We start from the raw sequence: 23,369 nt of genomic DNA, 5'->3' as shown, positions 1-23,369 counted from the left end.
AATTTTCACAAGCTAACACAATGAATATTCAAGCTAGCTACTTGTTATGGATTTTTTTAGTTTATTTCTTTGGACAAATCTTGGATAAAATATAGACTTCTTTATATAATATCTTTCTTAAAACCAAATATTTAACTTATTTCTTTGTGTTTCTTTACAAAAACATGGATCATCAACACTTGGCCCCAAATATATATATAAAATTGTAAAAGAAATTTCAGTCCAATTCAGGAATTAGATTACAAATCAACTTTCTCCCTCATTTTCTATTACCATTTCCTTAGTAAAAAAAGATAACACTGGCAACATAAAACAAAACTCATATATATATATATATAAAGATATAGAAATTAATCAAATTGAGCTCAGTACCTTATAATATTGCCAATATATGGAGTCTGAACACAGGCTCTGAGGGAAGAAGAACCTCGATATCTTGGTTATCGATCCTCTGCGAAAATTGAGAGTATTGAAAAATCAGACGTCCAGTATTAACTCACTTACAGATTAGGCTCAACAACCAACAACTCCTCCTCCATATTTCTCTTCTTCCCATACCATACCATCCTAATATTTTATTCATGTTCTCCATATACTCTTTCCCTATATAAACCCCCCAGAACCCTCCTCTTCAAAACCCACCACTATCCCACATTCCTTCGTCTCATAAACTAAAACCAAAAAACCAAAAAAAAGTAAAAAAGAAAAAAGAAAAACACTTTGCTAATCTCTCATTCTCTCTATCTCTCTCTCTTTTTCCAAACCAAATGGCGAACAACCTGAAGCTTATTGGAGCTCTAGTCTTATGCATGGTACTTGCCGGTTCATTGACAAGTACCGAAGCCGGCATGGCGTGCAATCAGATCAAAGTGCAGCTGGCACAATGCATGAACTACCTGATAAAAGGTGGCAATCCGCCTCCACAATGCTGTGCCGGTGTTAAGAACGTGGTTAGCGCATCCAGAACGACACCGGATCGCCAGAGCGCTTGCAATTGCCTTAAAGCTACTGCCGCCACTCTTAGAGGAATCAACGTAGGCAACGCTGCTAGTCTCCCTGGAAAATGCGGCGTCAACATTCCTTACAAGATTAGCCCCAACACCAACTGCGCCACGTAAGCTCTCTTTCTATATAGATTATCTAATCTAGAATTCATTCTATTACCCATGATAAAACAACAGAAGGCACTTTACTATTGATAATAAAATGAATTCTGGATGAAAATTTATCTAGAATTTTTGGAGAAGAGAGACCGATTATATATATATATATATATATTTACTATCTGTTTATTTTTCGAAGTATTACTTGTTATATTAAAATTTTTTGTTTTTGTGGATTAATTTTTGTTTTTGTTGTTTTTCCAGCGTGAAGTGAGGATGATGAAGAGGGAATTGCAGGATGAAGAGGGTGACGTAGGACTGTTTTCATGCAGTGTTTTTAATTAATAAAATAAAAGAAAAAAAGGGTGTTTTGTGGGTCAAGATGGTGAGCTCCACTTTGGCGAGTTTCCATGTGTGGTTTTTGTTACTTTTTGTATGTCGTTTCTTGTTTGGTTTTTATATCACCGATTTCAAATCGGTGGGAGGGTCGTTTTTACGTCATAAAACTTTTCAGATAAATCTATATGATCCAGTTTATATCCCCGAGTTTCAATGTGCGCTGTTGACTTTTTCTCTTTTCAGTTTCGTGCAATTTTATTATACTTTTGACTTTTTGCCTGGGCAAATTAATATTAATTATATGAAACAAGCAAATGGTAATAATAACAATAACAATATTGATACTCAGTAAAAAACCAACCCCCGCAACAAAATCCACAGCCAAGGCAAACATTCATGCATCTTTGCTTGACTAATGTATTAGTAATGCTTGGAACTAGTAAGCAATTTGTTAAAGTACAACTTTTCTAAAAAGTCAATACTTTTATAAAAAGATGGTCAAAATTATGCTTGTCTTAGAAAAAATTTCAGTCTCTGAAACACTAGTACATAAGCACACTTCAATTGCCATCTCACTGGCAAGAGATCAGAGTGAGAGGAAGTTTAAATTAATAATCATGCATCGGTATGGAAAGATATTCACCTGCTGGTTATTGAATCAGCAACTTTATTTAAAATAGAATTTTATTATTTATCATAATTAATAAGGATCATTAATTTATATGATAAATTTTAACTAGAAATATTTAATTTAATTTATTTTTAAACTAAAATTTTAAATTGAATTTTTTAATAATAATTATTTAAATTGTTTAGCATATAGATTCTATAGATGATTTTTCAAAAATAATAATAAATAATATTTTTTTAATATATATATATATATATATTTGAAACATGCCTATTATTATAACATGATACATTATAAATATGCGACCGAGTTGACAAGTGTCATATTTTTTTATTTTTTTTGTTCAGATTCGAATATGTGACAAGACGACATTGTCGATAATTACTAAAAAAAAAAAATACATCATAAAAAATACAGCTAACTTGCAAAAATTCAAAAAGTGCAGCCATATTCCGAGGGTTTTGCGAAAGAAGGGAATAGAGGTTGTTCTAGGTTCTAGCTAGCATTCATTCTTCACACTTTATGCATGTTTATAGGCACTATACTTCAATAATTAAGTTCATTAATGAATAATATACATATATATTTTTGGAAAAAAATTCTATATATATAACGTCTTATTTTTAATATTTAGAATATATAATTTATAAATATAAATAATTTATCAACTGAATTAATTTTATTTGAAAATCTAAATTACATATTAAATATATTTTTATTAAATTTAAGTGTAAATTAGTCGTACTAATTTCTAAATGTGTTGCATCATATATAAGAATAATAATAAATATTTATTTTCACTAAACTTAGGTCAAAATGGAATATATATATATATATATATATAGATAATTTAAGTGTACAAGGAAAAACAAAAAAAAAAAAAACTCGTAGGATTTTGTTTGGAATTAGAAACAAGAAAAATTCGTCTTTTTCAGAATACAGCAAAACGCTTCATAAACGACCAAAAGAGACACGATTTGACTCTCGTGTCCTCCGAACAAATAAACAAGTCGTTTTTAAAAATGCAACGGCCATATTCAAACAGTTGTCACCCTCTCAGCATTAGAAAACGACATAAAATTATATTTTTTTAACACAAGAAAGCTAAGTCGTACTACAGCTCGTCTTGCGTTTTAGTCGTCTTAATATCGAAGGGTCCATCCTGTTTCAAAGTATAACTACTCAATTTCTGATTTTCATTTGCGCAAAAAACAAAAAAACTTTTGCATTTATATTAGTAATACTAAACTAAAACAAATTTGTTTTCGAAATTTTGGATACCAAATTTTCATAAAAACTAAAAAGTCTCTATATTTTATTTTATTTTATTTAAAAAATTTTAGCTTGTTATAAAAGTTAACAATTTGTTGACAAATAACATGTTGACAAAGAATATTTCTGGTTTTTGTTTTTGCTTATTTATTGTTTTCTTTATCGTTAAGCAAGCGTAAGTAAATAACAAATACATTTTTTCTCTCCTTTTTTTATTAAGCAAACATACAAAGATTCTTTTTTTTTTTTTTCAAATGGAGTATTTATCAAACAAAGAATAATTGTAGATTTCTAATTAATGATTTTCAAACAAATTAAAAAAGACTTCTCTTATTATAAAACTTAAATTTAACTTACTTCTAGATATATATATATATATATATATATATATATATATATATATATATATATATATATATATATATATATATTATGTAAAACTAATTTTGACATGAAAAGATAAGTAATACACAAGAACAAATCAAATACCTTTAAGAATGTTTGTTTGAGAATAGAGGAGGATAGAGTATATATATAATTAACCTTTCACTTTAGTATCAAGTAAGATTTATCTTATTTTATTAAACTAAGATTTATCATTGATAATCATTCAATTTTATTAATGGATCAAGCCTTACATTATCGTTTAATAAGGTAAGGTAAATCTTATTTAAACATAATTAATTAACTTTTTTATGCTTCAACTAAAATATATAGTAATAAATGTGTAGAGTCAAGTTTAGATCAGGATGACATGATAGTTTTAATATTAGATCATCCTTTATTAATTCTTGTGTTACATCAAAAGTGAGAATTTAAAAGTTTATAATGATAAAATATATATTTAATGACATATTTAAATTCTATTTAGAAAAAGTAAACATTATAAGTTCTAATGATTAATAATTACAATTTTAAATCTCAATTGAAGGACTAAAAAATGAAGTTCCAGCATTTATTATGATATTAAAGACTTAATTTGATTTGTATTATATATATAATGCTGTTGGTAGATGTTAGAAGAAATTTGGAATGGAAAAGAACTGTATCGTTCAATGACTAGTTTCTTTCTTTCTTTTTTTTTTTTTTTTTGTTTTTTTCTTCTAAATCTGAACTAGTTAAGAAGTAAAATTATGTTCAGACACTAATGTGGCATTAGGAATAGAAAGAAATTGTGTGACTATTCCTTTGTGTGTGAGAATCCTTGTCTACCTATAAATAATTTACTCTCAAAATTCACTCTTTTTTAAGCACAATTTGACCTTGATTTTAGACAAATCATGACCGCTGAGTGAGACAGCCGATTGCTTTGTATTTGGTTGTAATTTCATGGGACCCGGCCCATAACTACGTTTGTCTACCCACTCTCTCTCTCTCTCTCTCTCACCTCTCCCTCTTTTTTTTTTTTCTTTTTTTTTTTTAATTTAAAAATTTAGGATCCATTAATTGATTGTAAATTTTTTCCTCTTTCTGCAAACTTGTCCGTGCACATTAATTTTTTGATTATAAAATTATTAACAATTTTTATGTTGTGAATTTAATTGCATAATATTTTTCATTACCATAATTCCTCGTTTTCAAAAGGTAGTCACAATTTTCCTATTCTAAGCTCTATATGCCTTTTTATATATAAAAAAAAAAAGAAAAAAGAAAAAAAAAGTTCTATACCCCTATTCATTAAAACTAGTTACGCCATTCTTCATTCTTTCAATTAAATGCAAACTTCTAATAATTCATTAGAAAAAAAAGATTCCTCGTTCTCAAGTATATAAAAAAGAATTTTCGCAATTATTTATTTTTAGTTTTTTGTCTGATATCTTCTTCAATACTATTCATCAAACTGGAAGCAAATAAAATATATTATCATCAGACTACATTATGCCATTCTTTCCATATAAAAGGGGCAAAAAAAAAAAAAAAAAAAAAACTTATACACTGTGCCATGATTTAGACTTTTCGTTTCCTAATTTTTTGTTGATTTTTTCATGATTTAGTTATCCGTTAAGCCCAATCATGATAACGACATAGTACAGAGCATTAAAGGTTCTCAACCATAAGAGTAACCCAAAATGCAAAGAATTTTGCTTTGTATTATCAATTATGAAGACATGGTTATCATTTTGTTGGTTGCATTTAGTTATATATTAATTTTTTATCCTAAAAATTTTATTTGAAAAAGTAAACTTTTGTAGATAATCATTTAAATTATTAAATGATATACTCGCAAGAGGATGGTTACCAATGCTTACAAATAACAAATTTCAAACAGAAAATAAAATAACTATATATCAAAGCATTGCATTAATAAATCACACAACTACCAACTACCACCGTCCCTCTCCCTAACCCCAAGCACATCACTTTAATTTCCGTCCTTTCATTCCATCCAATTTTTCACCTATAAAATCATAACCACAAACTCAATTTCCCACATCAAAACTAAGTTGAAGGTTTTCTTGTTTTTTGAATTTTTTTTTTTTTTTCCTTTCTCTAGCTTACTAGTATCATAAACATTATGGCAAGCTCTATGTTTGTGAAGCTGATTTCCATTGTAGTGTTGTGCATGGTGGTGGGTGCACCGCTAGCCCATGCCATAACATGTGGCCAAGTTACCAGCTCCCTTGCACCATGCATAAACTACGTCAAGTCTGGCGGAGTTATCCCTCCCGGCTGCTGCAGCGGGATTAAGTCGTTGAACAGCGCGGCCAAGACCACTGCCGACCGCCAGGCCACTTGCAATTGCTTGAAAAGTGCTGCTGGCAGTATTCCCGGAATCAACTTTAACCTCGTTGCCGGACTTCCTGGCAAGTGCGGTGTTAATATTCCTTACAAGATCAGCCCCAGCACCAACTGCGCCAGGTCGATCTTACATTATTTTCCACCAGTTAACTTAGATCTTAATATTTTTGAGTTTAATTATTTGAAAAATCCATTAGACTAAAAAAAAACAAAGGAAAAAAAAAGAAAAAAGAAAATGAAATTCTATGCACGCTTCATTTTTACCCCAAATGAAAATTTTTAACTAAACAGTTTCAACTAATTAATAACCACTTGTATAGCTGTATTATATATATGACTGCTAGTATAATGATATTTCAGTGAAAGAATGAATATACTACAGCTAATTTTTGTTGTACTGATACAAGTTCTATTTTTGTGTTGCAGCGTGAGGTGAGCTTGATGGAAGATAAAATTTCAGTCACAGAATATATATATATATATATATTAAATTAGAATAAAATGGGTCCTCATGTGGGATCGACACGTGGCTGCGGAGTTGTTTTATTTTATATTGTATTATTATGTGAGATGCTGGAGTGTGGTTCAAATCAATGTGATAATTACTTATAACTACCTCTTCTATCTTATACAAAGTTATCGTTTTAAATTCCTTTCTTTTCCAAGTGGATGAATTATTCGAAAACCTACATTTCGTTTTCATATATGGTTGTATGCTACTGACATCAAAATGCCCAAAGAATTAAGAATATGCATGCAATATTTAACCAACACTAATCAGTATTGTGACTAATAATTAAACATATCTTTGTTTGTCACAATAATTAAACATGCTATATCACTAAACGTTATCTCGGGTTATAATCTAACTTTGTTAGACGGATAGAATAAATTTAGACAAAGTTAATTGCTAAATGATTCTAGCTAAGCTAACACACGATATGCATTATCAGCAGGAATATTCTTATAATCAGCCTAACACTCTATCACATAGAAATAATTGGATGAAAATTTTCCATATATACAAACCGTTGCAGATTCAGATTTTCAATCCCCATTTATGTTCTAAAGGATATTAACAAAGAAATAACATAAATAAAATGGAAAAAAAATTTAATTACGTTTTAAATTAAGATGAAATTCTATGACAATGGATATAGAAAAATTGAAACAGGAAATCTCCATCCAAAAAGTTACCGCTCTTCTGTGCATATATGCAAGCAATTAATACACCAACACACGGGTTTGCTGGACATCTTTCCTTAAAAAGTAATTGAACGCTAAACTTGAGATTTGATGATGATCAATAATAACAACTTGATAGAAAACAAGAAAATGGTATATTGCAGCTAGATGAAAATCAATTAAACATACCTAATTAAAAAAGAATAAGTAATAATCAATTTGCCAAAAGGTCATTGATGCAATGAATGTAACTAACTTCAGGATATTAGATAGAAGAGATGGTGCAATTTGTACCTAACTCCGAACATGCCACAATCGGGATCCATCCTTTTCTAAACCGTTTTGAAAGGCATGTACAAACATAAAATTTTGACTCAATTATACCATAGGAGGCTGGTGGCTATTGTTTATTGGTAAGGCTTTTTTTTTTTTTTTTTTTTTCAAATAACCCATGGCGATAGTTTATAAGTCCTAACTGGTTGGTAACGTGGGATTCTTTAGCAAAGTCCAGTTTATAACCATGGTTTCTTTTATTTTTTTTTTTCCCAAAATAAATATGATTTCTCAAACTAGACGTAGTTATTCTTTAAATTTTTTTTTTATATTTAAAATAGTTTTTATAGTTTTTAAAGGACAATTTTAACTTTGTTTCTACTTACAAATATTTTTATTTACTAAATATCTGTTTTTAAATACACACCCTAGCGTTTACAAACATTTTCAGACAATAATTCTAATTGAAAGCTGTCCCATTGTAGAATAACTATTATTATTATTATTATTATTATTTAATCAAATATACATACATATATATATAGAAGGTTTTCATGGTGCGGACGGTTAACATACGGATGCACCAAAAGCCGATGCTTTTTGGATGAAAACATTAGTTTACTGTATACATCAAAATCGACGCTTTCATCCAAAAAGCGTCGGTTTTGGTGCGGTCCACATGCGGACCATCTACACCGTAGAATTCTCCCATATATATATATATATATATATATATATATATATATAAAGGCTACTAAATTGGATAAAATCGAACATCACATAGTGGGTAATAGCTATACACAATCATTAGATTTGTATATGATCTATGTAATCTGACGATTATGGATGATTGTGGTCTACCAAATTGTGACAATTTGTCCCAAAATTAGAAGTTAGAGTTTATATTTTATTTAGTTTGATTGGATCCATTAGTTAGACTTTTAGTAGGATCTAAGTTTGACTTTTTATTGGTTAATAACTTTGCTTTGACGAGTACACTGTAGTATAGAGTTCGTTAACACGAGTTTGTAAACTGGTGGCATAACTAATTCTGAGTTATAGTGCAAAAATTATGATTTTAGGAAGTTTTTAGATATTAGTATTATATCAATATTTAAACTAATATTGAATTTTTGTCTCTTAATAACCCAATTACCTATATATATATATATATATATATATATATATATATATATATATATATATTTATTTATTTATATCTCTAAGAGTATGTGCCTTAGGAACCCAATATTTTGAAAATACCTAAAATGCTCCTGGAAAATATAAAATCTATATGAACACCTGCAGACCATCCCGAAAACCAAGTTGACCAGCATAACCATATATAAGTAGTTTGGATTTGCAGAAATCGATTGAATTCCAGCCTCCCAAACACCACAACATCGGACCACACCCTTCTCCATCTCAAGATTGGTCGACCAAAAAACTTTCATTGTAATTGCATTGTCGATGAGCCCAGATCGGCATTGAAAAGCCACAGTGATGTCGTCACATGTCGCTTGCAAGTTGGCTAGATTTTTGGCCATTTTAGACCGTGCTATACTCTTTTCCCCCATAATTTGGACACTTTGAGCTCGAATCTAACCTCCATTAGTCAAAATTCTCTACAGTTTGAAAGATCCATTAACGTCAAATTAGGCCAAAATTTTTGTCATGTTTTTTTGTTTTTGGCGATCTTTTTGGACCAAGGTGACCTTGGATTCTTGTTACTAATTCCATAAGTTTTCCATTTATATAACATTTATAAATTTTAAACATTGTTTTATAAATTTTTTCATTTTTAGGTCAATTTGATAAATACTGGATAAAATTAGATTGTGTTTAGACACTGATAAATTATATAAAATTAAAGTTACATTAGTGTAATTAAATGTTAAGAGGATCCATGAAAAGATTCAATCTCATAAACTTTGTTTCTGGATAAAACCCATATTTTGGATATCGGGTCTTAAAGGTTTACTATATACTTAGATCTTTTAGTTTTCAATTTATGTAATTTTAGAGTTGTAGTAAGTATTTTAAGATTTTTGGTATGCACTAAAGTCTTGGGTTTTATTTTTTGAGTCTGAAAATTATTGTATTATATTATAAACACTATAAGTTAAACTTGAGTTGACCTTGCAAAGAAGTAGGAGTGGATATCAATGGTATTAGTGCATGGTTTATAAAATGATTTTTGGATATATTAGTAAAACTATATATATAAATATATATGGTTTGGGTTTATGGTGAATTTGAGAATTTTGATATTTAAATAAATGGGTATTTAAATTGATGCTTTAGTCTTTTTGAAAAATAATTGATTTTAAGATACTTAATTTGAAATTGTATATTTTTAAGCAAATTTAAATGTTTACATGTTAAAATGCTTAAAAATAATTTATGATTATATATATTTCTTTGTTGATATTTATTTTTAGTATGAAATATTGATTTTGAGTATCTAAAGTATTTAAATAAATGAATGGGTTTGAATATCAAATTCTAATTTATGGTACTATATTTATTTAAATATATATATATATATATATATATAATATTTAAAGGATGGTTTATAAATAATGCACTCTTGTTTTTAAAGTGTGTACCATATAATACCGATTGCTCCTTTTATATTATTAGCCATTTGTAGGCTTAGTCATCCTATGTGTAATCGAAATATGAGAGAATTATAATAAGTTATATACCATTCTTTCAGAGTGATGATGGATTATGTGTCACTCTTTTGTGATCATAGGATGACAGGTTATCATAATATGAGACAATGATGACGAATTATGTACTATTTTCTCTGAATGATGATGAGTTGTATGCCATTCCCTTATGATATTGATTTTTATGTATATCTTTATTATTTGGTGGTTTTTCGGGATGCCTTGCACCATGTGGTTGTGCTAGGTATATTGTATTGTATATTGTATGTGTTTTATATATATATTTTGATGGTTTTATTACGTTTCAATATTATTTTTAAATTATTATTATATTATTTATCGTTTCATGATAAGTTTATATTTCAGTTGGTTAATGATATTTTAAATTTTTTAATTATAAAATATACTTTGTATGATATTGTTTTAGAGTATAAGTTGTGTTTTATGAAACGGTACTAAAAGAGAAAATTTTTCAAAAAAGTACAAGTGAAGTCTCGAGTGAAAATGTTTGAAAATAATTATTTTCATATTGTTTATTTATTCCATTTATTGAGCTTATTTCATGGTTTTATTTTTTTTAAATTGTTCTTATAGGTCTCAATTGATAGGTTATGTATACTGCATCTACTATCTTCATCATCTTTCTAGTATATCATCTTTTTATATATTTATTACCATTGTTTTCCATTGTTGATATATTTTTTGTTTTCCATTGTTGATATATTTTTTCACATACTTCTATTGGATTTTTTATTTATATTATCTTTTATTTAATTTTAAATTTTTACATTTCTTAGATTATTTTGGTAAATTGACTTAATATATATGACTTTTATTTTATTTTTTTTCTCTTGATTTTCGAGTTAAAACCCTTGATGCTTATGAAGATGTTTTTTATATAAATTTTATTAATAGCGTTTGATATTTTATTTACACTGTTGGGTTAGATCTTACTAAACTTTCAATACCGATTTAGTGGATTTTCTTAGACGGGACTATTTTGAACTTGGGGAAGGATTTTGAGAAAGATCCTGTCAAAATGTTGAATGACTTTCCACAATTACATTTTCATCTATATACATATATATATTTTTTTTCAAAACTTTACTTAAGACAAATAAGGTTCTTGTTAGAAATAGATAAGATAATATAATGCATTTTCATTCCTTGATAGACTCGGTTAGTTTAAAAACTGTTTTTCGATTAATTCATTTCAACCTGAAATTTATAATCCGTATTAGAAATGGCTTCAATATTATTAAGCACTCTTACCATGCCAAACCCAACAAAAAGTTGTTCCTCCATAAACTTCACGATTTTTTCACCCCCTCAATGCCATTTGCATTTCATCAGTTATAGTACTGAATAGCATTAACTACTCCAAAATTGAAATCATTCGCAGTGGACCCACAAATCTACAAATACGTGTATTCACTTTAATGAGGGTGTCGTACCACAACCACCAATAGACAATAGCCACGCAATGTTTGTCCTTTTATGTATTTAGTGAATTCGATATCAAGTACTCGAAATTGGACTCGTCTTTCACAATAATGCACCCTGAACGTGACAAACGTACTCGCTGACTCCTTCTGGGTTTTAATTTAAAGCATTTTCCCGAGCTATGATGTGACATATCAACCCTTGGACAATAATTATTTACCAAAAAAAAAAAAAAAAAACCCTTGGACAATAATTAATTAGAAAAAAAAAAGAGAGAAATTACTTTGTTTTTCTTTTTTGCTGAGAGAGAGAGAAATTACATCTTTTAATTCAGTAAATGAGAGAAATTTATAAAATTATTTGACTTCGAAAATTAATGTTATTTGCAAGAAATTAGTAATGAAATAAAGCACCTTAGTATCATAATATGCATACGTAATATATAAACGATCTGTGCTTCCTATAATGTCCAATTTTTACAAAAGTTTTTTTGGTAAAACGAATTTTTATTAAGTTGCGTTTGCATGTGTGATATTGTATTGTGTTTCGTATCGAGCACTATGGTATCGCCATTAAATAAAGGCTCTGTACTGTAAATTATTAATAACAAGCTCTATATTTGAACCAAAAAAAAGTTTTTTTTTTCTTTTTTTATTTTTTTATTTTTCTTATTAATAAGTTAACAATGAACTCATTTTAAGGTTTTATACATATATTATGAGATTATGGATTCAAAATATTTTTATTAATAATAATAATAATAATAATAATAACATTCATGTATTTCCTATTTAATGTCGGAAAGTAGGTTTTGACCGTAAGGGGGATGGAATCTTTCAGTTGGTAATTACAAGTAGAACATTTATACATAAAAGCATTTAAGGTGCTCAACTGTAAGCTTAGCACAGATATATAGGTAATTATCAATGCATTTAATTAACCAACAACTACCACCAAACGTCCCTTTCTTTCTCTATCTCTAGATCTCTCTCCCACATTACAAATGACGTTTGTAATGGTACATTTAATTATTTCCCTCCGATATTTTCTCCTATAAAAACCAGCACATCTTTTAGCCCTAATCACTACTACTACTACTACTACTACTACTACTACTACTTCCAAATCAAAGTTCAAGCTCTGAAAAAATCAAACTACATTTCCTTCCAATTTATTATTATTAGGGTTTATTATCAACATGGCAAGCTCTATAGTTCTTAAGGTGGTTTCCATGGTGGTGATGTGCATGGTGTTGGGTGCACCAATTGCTCAGGCCATAACATGTGGCCAAGTTAGCACCAGCCTTGCACCATGCATAAACTATGTCAAGTCCGGTGGAGTCATCCCTCCCGGCTGCTGCAGCGGGATTAAGTCGTTGAACGACGCTGCTAAGACCACCGCCGACCGCAAGGCCGCTTGCAGTTGCTTGAAAACAGCTGCTAGTAACATTCCTGGACTCAACCCTAACCTTGTTGCTGGACTCCCCGGCAAATGCGGTGTCAACATTCCCTACAAGATCAGCACCTCCACCAACTGCGACACGTATAAATTTCTTACAAATTCTACTTTCTACAAATTTTTTACTACCTTGTAGGATATGGTTCTCATTATATATATATATATATATATATATATATATATATATATTCTACATCTAATTATTATATTTTATCTTCAAGTTAAATATTTATAAAAGCTTAGACTCCATTTTGTGACATTTGCTTGAATATTAAAAATTTGATAAGTTAATTAATATAGTTATTATATAATTGATTCTACATTATATATAGAAATAACTATATTAATTTTTGATTAACTTTGTCTCATTTGTGTTCTATTTGGTTGCAGCGTGAAGTGAAGTCGTTTGGACGAGCAAATTTTCAGCTAGGGAATGATATATAGTTGCGTCAGAACTAGGGTATAATATATAGTTGCGTCAGAATAAAGTTTGGGTGGTCATATATATAGTCATATATATGCATGTCCATGTGTCTTATTATGGCTCCTCGTGAGGGCGTCAATCGTCTTATTATGTTGTCATTATCAGCCATGCATATCTATAAAATAATTCTAATACTTTTGTGTGGTTAATTTTATCTTCCTTTCTCAAGTCTTTGTTTCCTTCCTTCTTCCTTCTTGTTCTTCTTCTTTTCTTTTTTGTTAAGTGGATACAAAAAATTTTATAACTTACCCGCGTTAATTTTCACAAAATGATATCGAAAGCAAAAGACAATATATATTAAATTATAAACAGATTTGTTTTGTTTATGGCCAGTGGTAAAATCTTTAATTCCCAATTTATCCAAACAAAAAAGATAAATAAATAACATAATCGATATCTTAAACATACTCCACAAAGGAATACTTCTAAAGATTGTCATTTCGTCAAATTCCATCCAGCATGAAGTTTCAGATGGAGGGAGTTTGTTATCTTTAAAACTACTATTTCCAAATAGATAAAAGGAGTATTAAAGCGATTTTTAGGGCCTGTTACGAATTATTGTGATTACTAATTTAAACTATATATTAAAATAACTGCTACACCACATAAAACTTTCCATTCTATTTTATGCAATTCTTGATTGGGACTTTTATTTTACTTTATAAGGTAATATAGTGAATATATTAACTTACAGGCGCAGCATATAACTAGTTTCCATTTTTTTTTTTTTTTTTTTGGGTAAATACTGAAATTCATTACGGAAGCGAACAAAAAGCCTCCAAAACAGAGGAATTACAAAGAAGCACCACAACCAAGCATATCAGATATCTGGATGTCCAAAATGTGATCATCGGGAAGGGAAGATAAATTACAACCAATGTCAAAAAACAGATTATTATGTAAAGCTTTTTTGGCAAGCAAATCTGCCAATCTATTAAGACTTTCTTGAATTCCAAGAGATAATCACATTAGAGCTTGATATTTTCTCTAATTACTTGAATATAATATATATATATATATATGTATACTATATCTTTTTTTTTTTCCTGGATCCATGAATTATGAATTTTGTCTAATTAATACAAGAAGCCTGGCGAAGAATTGTTGATAAAACTGAGCTACCGCGTGAACTCATTTATTGGCTTTTGATACGAGTAAGAGGTTTTAACTAGTCCAAAGCAGAGGATCTTAATTTATTCCTATTTACCAAAAACAAAAATAAAATAAAATTGGGCTATGCAAGGTGTTAAGGAGGCATTGACAATCTGCTACCACGTAAAAAATATATTTTGTTCCACGTGTACGGGTGTTCAATGCCCAATTTTCTGAAATTCCATTTATGCCCTTTTCGAAGTCGAAAGAATTGTGACGTATTAAAGTGAAACAACCCCAAAAAAATAAAAAAGGACTAAATTTTATTCAATTTTTCGTTTTTCCCTGTTTTTTTTTCTTAAATTACGAGTAGAATACCTTCAAGAAAAAAATTTCAGTTTTTCTTCAAATAAAAAAGTATCTCCGTTTTTTCTCAAAAAAAAAAAAAATAATAATAATAAAACGAAAGTATCTGTGTTTAATATGCACTAATTGCAGAAAGAGAATTGGAGTTATCCATCCTGAATATCATTTATGTGGGAAATAATTTATCCTCAAAATATGCTTTGGGATTATATAAATTAAACAGACGATCTGAGGATTTTTTTTTTTATTTTTATTTTATTTTTATTATTATTTTTTGTTAAGGTATTAATGGTCGAAGTGAGACGTTGAACAAAGGGTATAAATGAGATTTTCAAACATCGGACAACACAAATTAAAGATTTACAGTTGGCAATGAATCATTTAAATTAAAAGATCAACACAGGCGAGGACAACACTACATAATAAAACTTCGGCGAAGCTGACAACTTATATATACACACACTCAACAATATTAATTTAGGACCCACGCATGTGCATTCTACAGGAGACCTACATATTTATGGTTTGCCACTGTATTCTAGCACTTTCGAGATATGAAATGATTAACGCATCCTTGAGAGTTTTCAAGAAAAACCATATCAATCATTAAATTTCCGGAAACATTTATATCAATAATACTATGATATATATAGTTGGATAAAATATTACGTAACCTATATTCTATCTTCTCCCAAAGGATAATTTCACATTGCTGGAAACCAATCTAAACGCAGCTTAAATTGAATCTCTTTCCTTTTGCTACAAAAAAAAAAAAAAAAAAAAAAGGAACAACAAAAAAAACAAAAAGAACAAAAAAACAAAAAATTATCACATGGGAACCTTAGAAAAATACCAATATTATTCGAAACAATGTTTTATTTTTTTCTATGTAAAATACTTGTTGAGAAAAGATAGATGCAGAGTCGGCTATCCCCACACCATTTAATTTTGCATGTCCTTTGTCTATGTAGATGCAACATTGTAGTAAAAACTCTGAGTTAGATTTTTCTTCACCAAAGAAAAAACACCGAGTTATATTTTATTATTTGATTTCCTTGGCAAATTAGGTTAACTTAGACATATAACCAAAAAGCACATGAGCCCACAGTACTGACAGGAAAAGTGTGGTCACTAATTATGGATCGCTAACTGCCAAAATTTTTCCACCGACTAACTGATAATGCAGCCAACAACCAATTTATGAAGCGTTGACACTTTTTATGGAGGGTGAAATTGCTATGAAATCTCATACATCTAGCAGAAAAAATAACACACAGATATATAATATTTATACATAAACTGTATTATTTCCTCCGTATGGTCAAAAGTAAACCAGCAAATTAAGTTATGTTCCTCCATATGGTCTCAAACTATTTTAGGTAGGTCGGTGTACCTTTAGAAATGATTGTATAGCCCATTTTGGTTGTTGGCTTTGTTGCTCACAAAGGATTATTTTGGGATCCACCATTAACGTGTAATAAGAATAGATAATTTGTCTTCAATCCAAAAGTTTCATAATCTGTTGTTAAATATTTGATTTTCAAACGATAAAAAGTTAGAGATGTTATGTGGTTATTCATGACTAATCGGAAATTTTTATGTTACAGAGGATCTTAATTGACAATTTGTGATAAGAGCTAGTAACAAAAAATGTAAAAAATATTCAATATTGTTAACCATGTCAAGGAAAAGTTTTATGGAAAGACTTGGTGAACAAGCTGATTTCTAATCAATATTGTTATAACTTATAACAATCCCTTAAGCCCATAACATGATTTCCACCAAAAGGCTGCCAATCATCTTACATCCTAAAAAGAAAAACACTAAGCAAAAGAACCAATACAGCAAACTGATATATGAAGGCCATGTTTGACAAATTTTCTGAAATGCTGCTTCGTGCTTCTAATTAGGCTAACAACATTTTTCAGAAGTGTTTAAACAGTTTTCTAAAGAGCTTAATGATTCTAGAATAGCTTCTAATCAAAACCAATAAAATACAACTTCTCATAAAACTAGGGCGTTAATTTGTAAAGAAGCAAAAACAAATTAAAGCTATCACAAACAAGCCATAAAATTAGAGGCTAGCCAGCAAGAGTCAAAGAAACATGCTTCAATTAAGTACATTTAATAACCAATTAGCAGTTAGAAGATGCACTTCAAATTTAATTAATGATCAACAATCCAATCAAGGTGCCCAACCGTGGTTATTATACCAAAACTCAGAGCTTCATTTGGAGGTTTGTGAAAAAGAAAATAGCATTAAAATTGAGCACAACCTCCAACCACTTTTCCCACCCCATCCCTCTCCAAAAGCCACGTGCCACCTTCTCATTCCTCTTCTTTCCCCTATAAATGCACCCCCACCACAGTTCACTCTCCACCCCCACAAAAAAATAGAAATTTAAAAAAAAAAAAAAAAGACATATACAAAGGTGGTTTCTCTGCTGCAACACAGCAAACTCGATCATGGCAATCTCAGTAGCACTTAAGGTTGCATGCATTGTGGTGATGTGCATGGTAGTGGGTGCACCATTAGCCCAGGCAATCACATGTGGACAAGTGGCAAGCAGTGTAGCACCGTGCATCAACTACCTCAAGACTGGTGGACCTGTTCCTCCTCCATGCTGCAATGGTGTCCGAGCTCTCAACAACGCCGCCAAAACCACACCTGATCGCCAAGCCACTTGCAACTGCTTGGTTAACTCCGCTAAGAGCATCCCTGGTCTCCAACCCAACCTCATCGCCGGCCTTCCCGGTGCTTGTGGGGTTAATCTTCCTTTTAAGATTACCCCATCCACCAACTGCGCCAAGTAATTTCAATATCCATAGTTAATATTTAATAATCTTTTACTATAGTGGATTTGCACGTGCATGTTATAATTAATTTTATATGGTAGGCTTTACCCAATTATAATTGGGCTATACATATCATAACGTGCATATCTAAGTCCATGACGACTAAATGTTTATATTCTTGAAAAAGAAAACCACTTTGGTTGTGTGAATTTCGGAATTTTTTTTTTTTTAAAACTTTATTAACCATGATTTTGATGGTTTTTTAACATGTGTTTTTTCATGCAGCATCAAGTGAAGTGGCACGGGATATGGGTGTGGAAAGAATAAAGTTGAGTGCGTTTGGAGATTGATCTCATTGGCTCTCTGATCGTCAGGATATATTTTAGTGTCTTTGTCTCATTGCTAGTTGTTGTTTTCATCAAAATTTAATGTCGGTTTTTACGTTGGTACCTAGCTAGTGTAGTACTTTATCTTTGTACTACGTTGCGCTGTCTCTGTTAATTAATAAAAATAAGCTTAATTTCTACTTCTTACGTATAATATTTTCTTAATGTTTATCTTTAATTAATTACTATACCCTTCTTCATGGAAATTTATTAATTAAGTAGCCATCAATGTCATAAGTTATAACCTTCTGGGCACATGGTCTTCAATATTCAATAATGTTTCTCCAGCATAGATACATATATATACCAATTGGTATAGGTCGAGTACCAATTACAAATGAATGAGACTATTGGATTTTTTTTTTCTTTTTTGGCTAGAAATGCAACTAATGGATACGATTAATCTAAATAAATAAAAAAAATAAAATAAAAACCAAACTTTTCAAATTCAATTTGTTTGGGTGAATTTTTAATTTGTTTTTGTAAAACATCAAAGAAACTCAACAAGCATATCATCCTCCCCACCTTGCCAAAAAGACCAAAAAAAAAAGAAAAAAAAAGAGAAGAATAAATAAATAAAGAAGAAGAATAAAAAATCAGCGGTCAGTCTCTGGCCAAAATTGACATATAGAAACTCTGCAGAGGAAGTTTCTCTGTTCCGAGCCTTGCTTGGTAAGCAATCAGCTACTCTAGTATGAGTATCTGTGTCCTTCTAAGAAGCCCAGGTGGCACTAATAAATGCAACCCAACTGCCCTATTTAATTTCTTCTCCATTTACATTAATTGTGTTTTTATTAATGTGTTTAAAACACCCATACAATTTACCAGGTAATAACTTTTCTTGAAAAAAGTCTCTAAAATATGAGTTCCACGATGATTTCAATTTTCTAGACAGCAAATTAATCCTTTAGTAACTGCACTTTCAAATTTCTTACACATGCTACGTCCAGCTAGCTAGCTAAGAAAGTTATAACATGTTCTTGCAGCCGTTTGAAGGCACAAAATGCTACAGCACAAGATGGAAACCAATAAGGAGAGAAGTAGTATAACTTTGGCTTAATGAAAATTAATTATCCAAAAATCAACTCGCTATTTCTCTAATAAGATTTTCACTTGCATGAGAGGGTAGGAAATGAACATGGTATTATGTAAAATGTATAATGCATGGTGTCGCCTTCAATTTATTCAATTTATATGATGTCTCACATGTACCTTATTGAATATTAAAATTTTATATGGGAAAGTAAACTGTTATATATAATTTTTTTTTTTTCCAGCTTATGGCAAAAAGAAAATTATATATATATATTAATGCAATGTGAGCTCGAAGCCATTAAAACGTGAAGGTTAAAAAGCAAGTTTGAAGAATAAAGTTTGTCAGATCATTTAGGTCAGGTTAGCTTAGCAAATGGTAACATAAGAGACACCGCCAATTGGACTTTTAGGCCCACATATGCGAAGTATAAGTTGCTTTCATTGATAATGACGGTTTGTTTTCAACGTATATAGAGAATTAGAGATAGATATCATCTTTTCTTTTCTTTTTTTTTTTTTTTTCAAACAATATAATCTAAGATTTAAAAAAAATAATATTAATTGTGGAAAATAGTGGAGCAAGAGATTGAAATGCATAGCCACTCAAATATTATAGTTATCGATCCCAATCGATCAATCTCTATTTGAAGCGAATTAATGGTACGAATAATTAATTCCTCTTTGCCATTTCTACCAAAAACAAAGACAGCAATTACTATTTAATCAATTCTATAAAAAAAAAAAAAAAAACTACTATTTAATTAATTATTTTGAACTGCCTCACAATTATATATTAAGAACTGACATTTACATGATTTACCCAACGTTTTCATGAACAAAATTATTTATATCAATTATTTTACTGTTACAACTAATTGCTTCAATAATTAATTCACCTAGCTAATAATATTATTTTACTAATCGCTTGATTTATATGCGTGTATATACATATATAGATTATTCTATTGACTTACGCTTTTACCACAATAGATGGCTTAATTAAACACGATTACTTAAGTTCCACCTAATTCAAATAATTAAAGTAATTAATGAAACATTTACTAATTTGGAAAGGAAAAAATGGAAACGAATGAGGATGAGTTCTTATAGGAGTCAAAGTAATCAAAACAGTCCTATGGGAAGAGAATTTCTTCTTCTTCTTCTTCTTTTTTTTTTTTTTTTTTTTTTTTTTTTGTGGGTACCTTATTGAATTGATAAATGAAAATTACTGACCATTAGGTATTCTATAGATAAGTAATAATAGGTATTCGAATAGGAATAGTTTTTTACAAAAATTAATTCTCTTCAGGTGTTGTATTTAAAAATCTAAAAAATTAGAAAAAAAAAATTGTTCTAAATAGAAATGGGAATAGATTTCGTCTGTCAAAATCCTTTTTTTTTTTTTTAAAAAAAAAAATTAGGAAACTCATTTCTTATTTCAGAATCCAAATATAAGAAATATATAAATATGTAGATAAAGAAAGAAGTCTAACTTCTAAAAGGAAATTAACATCTATATTTATACGCCATCTATTGCTTTGGACTCTGTTTTTCTACTGGTAAATTATTTTTACCCGACACAAATAATGTACTAATTTTTTTTAATTAATAAATGTACTTAATTGTTAAGAGAATCAATTTCGAAAATTTTTTCTTGATTTGAGATTTTTTTTTTTTTAACAACTTAGTTTGAGAATTCAAATATAGAGAATAAACAATATCTCCAGCATTTGAATTAAACATGTTCATCTACTACTATCTTTTTTTATAGCCTACACAATGTCCAAATTTTTTATTTTTTTTATATTTTATAATAGCAAGTTAATACTATTAAAAAAGCATATCTTAGAGCTTAGAAGTACTACCATCATAAATTCAGTATGGACCAGTCGTCATAATTAAATACTTGTAACGCTGGCCGGTACATTTGTTCTAGAATGGAGGCCGTCCAATGGTTTTTCTTGAAAGAATTGAAGAAGAATTTTGGATGTGGATGAATATTCAAGGCCAATATTGCATTGTACATATCTATTTAATATATCTTAATCGTACATTTTACACTACCAAAATTATTTTTATCCATGCTTTTCTCCCATGGAAGATATATATTTTTCAGTCTGGACTCTGGAGCATATCTCTCAAATCTAAATTGGTCATAGGGGGATGCATCATTAATGCCATTCAAGCTTTACACAGTTATACAGGAATTTGCAAATATAATGGCTGACTTTAACTTCAATTTTGAACCACGAAAGAAAAAAGAAGAAGAAAAACAAAGAAATTGTTAATTTGCTACTAATTTTCCATTTTAAACCTTTAAGTTTAAGGGGAAATTGAGTTAAGAAATTGGCAGATCCGAAGGAGGAGAAAAAGAGCCAAAAACTTCAGTGCGATCAATAGACCACGTCACCAAAGCCAAGTGGTACATTCATCCAACCAAATAACGCCATCTGTACTCGATCGTCTATGGCAGAACTCTTGTGCCAGCTCAAACAAGTAGTTTCCCTACAAGTGGCACTCTTTGGTTGGACGGACTTATCATCGGCCTAAAGGTGAACCTATTTTTCGTTTTAGGCCCAAGGTTGGGCCCTTAGCCTAAAGCTTTTTATATGAGTTTGGAAAGTTTTGAGTTTGGGTCCACATGTTGGAAGAAACAGTAGAGCCCAAATAATACTAATAAAATTGTTAAAAAAAATTTCTCCTTCTCCAAAAATTTTCAACTAAAATTGTAAAATTACTCTTGTATAATGTTCTCATGTGATTATGAACTGCATTTGCTATTCAAGATTGACTTATCTTTTAGATGAACTGAGTTAAAACGAGTATAAATTGTGATTATAAATCGATCTCAAACAATTGGAGCCTATTTACAATCTAAATTTTAATGTTGTTTGATTAAAGAGTTCGACTTTTATTCGATCGATCTAATGGTTTTAACGTTATTGTTTATTAACTTTTAAATCATATTAAAATTAAAATTTAAAATTTAATTATTGATTAAATATAAATTTAATAACATGTTAAAACTTTATTTTGATATAATAAACAGTGTAAGAACCAAATGATTATAAATTAATTTTTAAATCTTATTTTTTGTTTGATCTAAAAGATAAAAGAAATTTTTTTAAGAGTTTTACCACCATAATAATTAGATAGCATTCTACTTGTTGATTTAAATATAGTTTCAGTACTCTTCCTTTTTGATATTTTGGTTTATCATTGGAACCTTTGAAAATACCAATACTATCAACAACATGTGATATACATAATTGGGTTTTTATGTAAAAGAATTGTGGAGAAAAGACAAATGAAAAATTTGCATGTACCCCGTAACGTTTTATTTTGGATGTCCTTTTATATATGTATAAGCACCGTTTGATTTTGGATGTCCTTTGTATATGTATATCCAAACTTTTAGTAAAAATTCTTTAAGTTCATTTTTTTTTTTTCCCCCCTTGGGAGACTATTGTAAGTTGATTTCATTTTATATTTTTTGGTAAAGTAGTTTAATTTAGACATATAACCAAAAAGCACATGAGCCCACAGTACTGACCGGAACAACGTGGTCACTGATTATGGATCTCGCTGACAAGTCAAAATTTTCCCACCGACTAATTGATACTCTGGCTAACAACCATTTTATGGATCGTTGATCATGGAGGGTTAAATGGCTTTGAAATCTTCCACATGTAGCAGAAAAAAAAGCCCATAGATATATATATATATATATATTAATATAAACCGGCAAGACAATTTTCCTCGATATTGTCTCCAACAATTATAGACCAGCTTTTACAGATGGAAGACATTAATTAGATACATGAATTATTTTGAACTTTTTGCTAACTATTTTAGGGACGTCGGCGTGCCCTTTACAAATGACTGTATAGACTACTTTTGCTTTGGTTGTTGGCGGCTTGTTGCTAAGAAAGGTTTGTTTCAGTATCCACCACAAATATGTGATAGCAGGTGCGAACCTAAATTTTAGGTTAGGCAAATCTGAAAATTGTAAAGGGTATGTGAGAGAATTTAGATTATTGCTCTTATAGGTTAACTTTTTAGCTTGAAATTCCAAACAATGTGCAATAAATT

The 23,369-nt window shown here is 29.6% G+C and overlaps 4 protein-coding genes across 4 annotated transcripts; all 4 read left to right on the top strand.

The window, feature by feature from the left end:
- Positions 1 to 616: 616 nt before the first annotated feature.
- LOC107431015 (non-specific lipid-transfer protein 1-like) lies at positions 617 to 1,642 on the top strand. The gene is made up of 2 exons (XM_016041892.4): positions 617 to 1,114; positions 1,368 to 1,642. The coding sequence occupies exons 1-2, from the start codon at positions 768 to 770 to the stop codon at positions 1,375 to 1,377; spliced, it is 357 nt and encodes a 118-aa protein (XP_015897378.2). The 5' UTR covers positions 617 to 767; the 3' UTR covers positions 1,378 to 1,642.
- Positions 1,643 to 5,767: 4,125 nt separating this feature from the next.
- LOC107431013 (non-specific lipid-transfer protein 1-like) lies at positions 5,768 to 6,699 on the top strand. Its single transcript, XM_016041891.4, has 2 exons — positions 5,768 to 6,204; positions 6,511 to 6,699. Exons 1-2 carry the CDS (start codon positions 5,861 to 5,863, stop codon positions 6,518 to 6,520), a joined length of 354 nt encoding a protein of 117 aa, XP_015897377.1. The 5' UTR covers positions 5,768 to 5,860; the 3' UTR covers positions 6,521 to 6,699.
- A 6,057-nt stretch (positions 6,700 to 12,756) lies between these two features.
- On the top strand, positions 12,757 to 13,751 carry LOC107431050 (non-specific lipid-transfer protein 1-like). The gene is made up of 2 exons (XM_016041923.4): positions 12,757 to 13,202; positions 13,509 to 13,751. The coding sequence occupies exons 1-2, from the start codon at positions 12,859 to 12,861 to the stop codon at positions 13,516 to 13,518; spliced, it is 354 nt and encodes a 117-aa protein (XP_015897409.1). The 5' UTR covers positions 12,757 to 12,858; the 3' UTR covers positions 13,519 to 13,751.
- A 3,679-nt stretch (positions 13,752 to 17,430) lies between these two features.
- LOC107431041 (non-specific lipid-transfer protein 1) lies at positions 17,431 to 18,382 on the top strand. Its single transcript, XM_016041916.3, has 2 exons — positions 17,431 to 17,870; positions 18,142 to 18,382. The coding sequence occupies exons 1-2, from the start codon at positions 17,527 to 17,529 to the stop codon at positions 18,149 to 18,151; spliced, it is 354 nt and encodes a 117-aa protein (XP_015897402.1). The 5' UTR covers positions 17,431 to 17,526; the 3' UTR covers positions 18,152 to 18,382.
- The last annotated feature ends 4,987 nt before the right edge of the window (positions 18,383 to 23,369 follow it).

This window comes from Ziziphus jujuba, chromosome 6 (genome assembly GCF_031755915.1).
Source record: "Ziziphus jujuba cultivar Dongzao chromosome 6, ASM3175591v1".
In the NCBI taxonomy this organism is placed as follows: domain Eukaryota; kingdom Viridiplantae; phylum Streptophyta; class Magnoliopsida; order Rosales; family Rhamnaceae; genus Ziziphus; species Ziziphus jujuba.
Note: the sequence above shows the minus strand (reverse complement) of the source record. Positions and strands in the feature narration are given on the sequence as shown.

Bases quoted from the DNA above. Each gene is read 5' to 3' on its own strand.
- LOC107431015 (XM_016041892.4), top strand. From the start codon at position 768: ATGGCGAACAACCTGAAGCTTATTGGAGCTCTAGTCTTATGCATGGTA.
- LOC107431013 (XM_016041891.4), top strand. From the start codon at position 5,861: ATGGCAAGCTCTATGTTTGTGAAGCTGATTTCCATTGTAGTGTTGTGC.
- LOC107431050 (XM_016041923.4), top strand. From the start codon at position 12,859: ATGGCAAGCTCTATAGTTCTTAAGGTGGTTTCCATGGTGGTGATGTGC.
- LOC107431041 (XM_016041916.3), top strand. From the start codon at position 17,527: ATGGCAATCTCAGTAGCACTTAAGGTTGCATGCATTGTGGTGATGTGC.